This window comes from Gekko japonicus, unplaced genomic scaffold (genome assembly GCF_001447785.1).
Source record: "Gekko japonicus isolate JY-2015 unplaced genomic scaffold, Gekko_japonicus_V1.1 scaffold326, whole genome shotgun sequence".
In the NCBI taxonomy this organism is placed as follows: domain Eukaryota; kingdom Metazoa; phylum Chordata; class Lepidosauria; order Squamata; family Gekkonidae; genus Gekko; species Gekko japonicus.
The window spans coordinates 525603-530241 of record NW_015165245.1 but is presented as its reverse complement, the minus strand read 5'-3'; the positions used below and the strand labels follow the sequence as shown (position 1 = coordinate 530241).

General features: G+C 51.3%; 1 protein-coding gene across 1 annotated transcript in view; it reads right to left on the bottom strand.

Annotated features, from left to right (window-relative positions):
• Positions 1–1387, bottom strand: part of LOC107109440 — a 68962-nt gene extending 67575 nt beyond the window's left edge. Inside the window, exon 1 of the mRNA XM_015410061.1 lies at positions 1115–1387. Within this exon, the coding sequence (XP_015265547.1) occupies positions 1115–1280 (166 nt within the window). The 5' untranslated portion in view covers positions 1281–1387. The remainder of the gene's footprint in view (positions 1–1114) is intronic.
• Between the last annotated feature and the right edge of the window lie 3252 nt (positions 1388–4639).

Sequence of the window (4639 nt, the reverse complement as noted above, 5' to 3'; positions counted from 1 at the left end):
GCAGCCTCAGATGTGTCCATCAACATGTGTAACAACAACAACAACAATAATAATAGAGAGGCTTGTTGGCAAAAGGGGGAATATGTTGATAATCACTGCTGTTTTAAAGTTCTGAACCCCTTGTAGCTAGGATGTTCAGCAACTTTCCTTCAGAGTAAATCCGGTGGTATTCAACAAGATTCAGACCATTCCGCAAAATCACTTGTTGTACCCTCTGTCTCCCATTTCCCCCGGTTGTACTGCTCAATTTCCCACTATTTGGTGCAGGCCGCATTTTGATCAGCATCTCCCCCACCCCACAATTTCTCCCGCATCTTCTTGATCCTTATTTCCTTCGGAGTAAATTCGGTGGTATTCAACGAAAGATTCACTTTCTATTCAAACATACGTAAAATCGGGTGGCATCGGTGCTGCCTTTGAGCAGTTGTAGTGGGTAAAATATAACTTTTAGGACGCTAGCGCCACCTACAGTTTTATTCTTCTGCCCGTTTCCCCGCATTTCAAAAGGAGCAAACTTCTGATCTCGTTACGGAAGCAAAGCTCCCGTTGAGGTTGTTTAGAAGCACTTTTGCAGGCCCTCCCTTTCCGGTCCCAAAGAATCTCTCTTGCCGTGTTGTCCACTCCATATCTCATTTTTGCAGCCTAAGACCTATTAATTGTTGGAAGCATCCGTGTCTCAGTCGGGGTTGGGTTATGGGCGTTCGTTCCCCCCACCCCACCCCAAGCAAGTGTGTTTAAAATTGCACCCTTCGGAGCACTGAGAATCAGGTCAAGGCAGCCAATGCTATCACGATACAGACAAAAACGGAGTGGAGGAATAAGTTGGTGGCCACGCTCCGCATAGGACAGCGGGGAACTTGGGGAAGGGCTACTATGGCAATGCTGCTGAAAAGAAGCAAGGTTGGCTTCTTCGAGAAGAATGCCTGGAGGAAAACGTAGGAAGAGGAGAAAAGCTCTCCCTTTCGCTTTCCGGCTCGCTCGCAGCCGGCGGGGGGAGCCGCCCACCTACGCCGTCACCGGAGCCAGTCCTTCGTGAGACGCCCTAGCAAGACTCCAGTTTACAGCAGCCACCGAGTTGCAACTTGCGACTGCCGCCCGTCGCGCTCCTTGGTACCTGAGGCAGCCGTGTCTCCCCAGAAGCCTGAGGCGCAGCCAATCCGCAGAGGGGGGCTCGGCTGGGGGGCGCAGGGCTCGCTGCTCCAGAGGCGGCAGCCTCCTTGCCCCAAGAGGCGAGGCGCAACACCCGCTGCCCGGAGCCCCAGCAATGCGGTGCTGTTCATGTCGTCTCCTCACCAGGCGCGGCCGGGGCGGGCGGGCTCCTCGAAGGGAAGTGGCGCTGAGGAGGAGGTCCGCCCGCGGTTGCCGCCGCCGCTCCTCGCTAACTGGAAATCTTTGCCCGGCCCCCATCTGGCTCAGGCCAATTCAGCTGGCCCCGCATTGCCTCTGCGAGTCAGGTCGCGCTTGCTGTGTGAATGAACCCGTTTGTCACTAGAAAAGTCTCAAAAAAAGTGTTGCCTTTTTCTCCCCTTGCGGGGGGCAGGGGGAATTCAACAGGTGAAGCGCTTGTGCTTCCGCCATTCTAGCAGCGCCGGGCTTCGGGTTTCCCGCCCTTGTCGTAAACGGCGCCGTATAGAGTTGCTATTTCACTTGGTGAAAACTCATGGGCACCAAAATGCAGCGACGGAAGCTGCTGGGCCTTCTGGATTTCTTTCTATCGTGGAGCTGTGGGGTGGAGGGAGGGAGTCTCTGTCATAAACAAATAGCAAGCTTCGTCTCCAGACTGAAGAAGGCAAACTTCAGGTGTTACATTTCTTGCTTTTAGAAGTGCCTCTGCCAGGGAAAAGAATTCAGACAAAGAATTATGCAAGCGAAGGAGGCAGCAGTCAAGCAAAGTGTTCGCATTGGTGGCTACAATTTGCATACGTTTTCTTTCATTTTTAGTTTCATAGTGCAATATATCTAATTCTCAACACGGCCCCATCCGGGGATACTTAAATTCAGAGATTGGAGCCATGAACAAACAAGATGGATCTTTCTACAAACTGGAGAAAACCCCAGGTTTGCAGAAAAAATTGGGAAAAATACATTGGAGCAGGGGTTGTTTCATAGAAAAAGAGCTAGGGAAACTCATTAGCATAACTCATTAGCATATGCCACACCCCCTGACATCATGAAGCAGAATATTAAAATTAAGACTTTAATAGTCTAAGTGACCTCTGTCTTATGTCTAATACAAAATTTTCAAAAGTATTTTCTTAAAGGTGCTATTTGTTAGTCTTAAAGGTGCTATTTGTTAGTCTTAAAGGTGCTATTTGAACTCTTGGACTATTTTGCAGCAACAGACTAACACAGCTACCTGGGGAAGCTCCTGGATGGGGCTGGGAGTCCCTGCAGAGGACACGTGGAGTGGTCTTGGCCAGGCAGATGGGGAGGACGCCAACTTACCCTCCTGCTTCTTCCTCCTTCTGCAACAGAATGAGGCTGGAAGCGGGGTGGCCGGAAGAAGGGGGCAGGGCTTCGTTGTGTGCCCCGCCCCCGCCCCTCACCCGGGGGAACTGCGATCCCCCGCGATCCCCCCGAATCTACCTCTGCATTGAAGGTGGGGGCTAAAACCCTCAAATGACAGAAGCAGCACTGGTAGCTTTAAGAAATTGATGGTGCCTTAGATTTAGCAGTCATGGAGGTTGCTGGGGAACCACAACAGTATTGCCAGCTTTTATCAGTAGAAGATAGGACTTTTCCCAGAGAGAGAAAGCTGATCAGGGCCAGGCTTAGCTGCAACCACCATGCAGCTTGCATGTCTCACCCAAGCCCATCTGGCAACTCAGTACTGTTCACCAGTAAATGCTGCACAAAAGCTTAGCTTGGTATAGTGGCAAAAGTATCAGACTAGGATCTGGGAGACCAAGGTTTTAATCCTCACTCTGCCATGAATTGGTGACCTTGGGCAGTCATTCATTTTCAGTGTAACTGGCCTTCTTACAGGGTTGTTGTGAGGATACAAACGTTCAACACCTGAACAACTACATAATACATTTTATTTGAGCCTCACATTAAGAACAAATCAGCCCCATAGCCAGGAATTTTTGAGAAGGGATGCACCAGGGGGCACTAACTGAATTAATTTAAAGTAATTTAAACTCTGGCGGGTCCAGGGATGACACAGGTGTAGGGTTGCCAACCTCCAGTTGGGGCCTGGGGATCTCCCGCTTTTGCAACTGATCTCCAGCTGACAGAGATCAGCTCCCCTGGAGAAAATGGCTGCTTTGAAGGATGAACTCTATGGCATTGGACCATGATGAGGTCCCTCTCCTCCCCAAACCCTGCCCTCTCCTGGATCCACCCCCAAAGTCTCCAGGTATTTTTCACCTCAGATTTGGCAACCCTACACAGGTGAGGATCCCAGAACTGAGGAGATGGGGGTAGGTAGGAGTCAGCACTAACCTGGTAGGGCTGCCATCATTGCAAGTGACTGAACTGTTGAGCGGCAAGTGGAGCTCCAGCTCCTGGTGCAGATTTTGCGCTGAGCAAGGGGAAAAGAGACTGTGCCAGACTTTTGATCTGAGCCATGAAATTGTCCATGTTGCTCTTGACAGCAGTAAAGTCCAATGGGAAGCTTTCTACCAGCTGCCTTCTCGTCCCAAACCCTTCCTTCCTTCCTTCCTTCCTTCCAGGATACTTGTGGTAGAGTATATACAGTTTATTTACAGAGCTATATATAAATACATACACGCAGCTTTGCAGCAGTTCACAGGTCTGACTGACAAAGTGCTTCGCTGAATATCCATTCATTAGGCAGGGTGGTTGGTCAAGAACCTTTCTCCATATATACATCAGTTGACCAATCACTGTTCAGCACTGTACAACTGCTTAGTCATTCTGACTCTGGCAGATATGATGCAACTTCAGTCATCATGTGACTATGTGACTGTCACCTTAGATCATCTGGATCTAACAGCAAGACATGACATGCTGTCATCTTGCCTATACCAACACTGCAATGCATGCCGCTTTCACTTTCTTTGATCAATGGTTATTACGGTACTTTCTGCATAGATTTATGGTTTTTCAGGGGTGTCTTTGCGGAAAACAGGGCCACATCGCCCAGGCTTGCTGCTCCAAGGGACACCAGCGCCGCACCACCACCCATCAAAGCAGGGAGCGATGGCGCAGGCAGTTAAACGCCTGCACTGTAACATCACCTGAGCAGCCACTATGGCTGTTCGAGTACCACCGCGGTCGAGGTGAGCTCTCGACCTTCGTCCCAGTTCCCGCCTACCCAGCGGTCTCGAAAGCAACCTAATTGCAAGTAGGTAAATGGGTACCCACCCTTAGAGGGATGGGGGCACCCTGTGTGGTTGGCTGAAGATGGCGGAGATAGCGGAGACGGCGGCAGTGGCGGTAACGATGGCGGCGGCGGCGATCCTGGCGTGGACGGCATTGGTGGTGCGGCGAGCAAGGCGGCGGCGAGCAAGGCAAGGTGCGCGTTTGAGCGATCCCTGGCGGCGGAGAAGGAGTACACCGAGGGCTGCGGTGAAGAGAGAAGAAAGGGGCGTGTGCAGATGCCGAGTTCCGGCTCAGCGGAGCCGGAAAGGACGTGGCTGGGCCGGAAAGTAGGTGGAGCTGCGCGCCTAAGGAA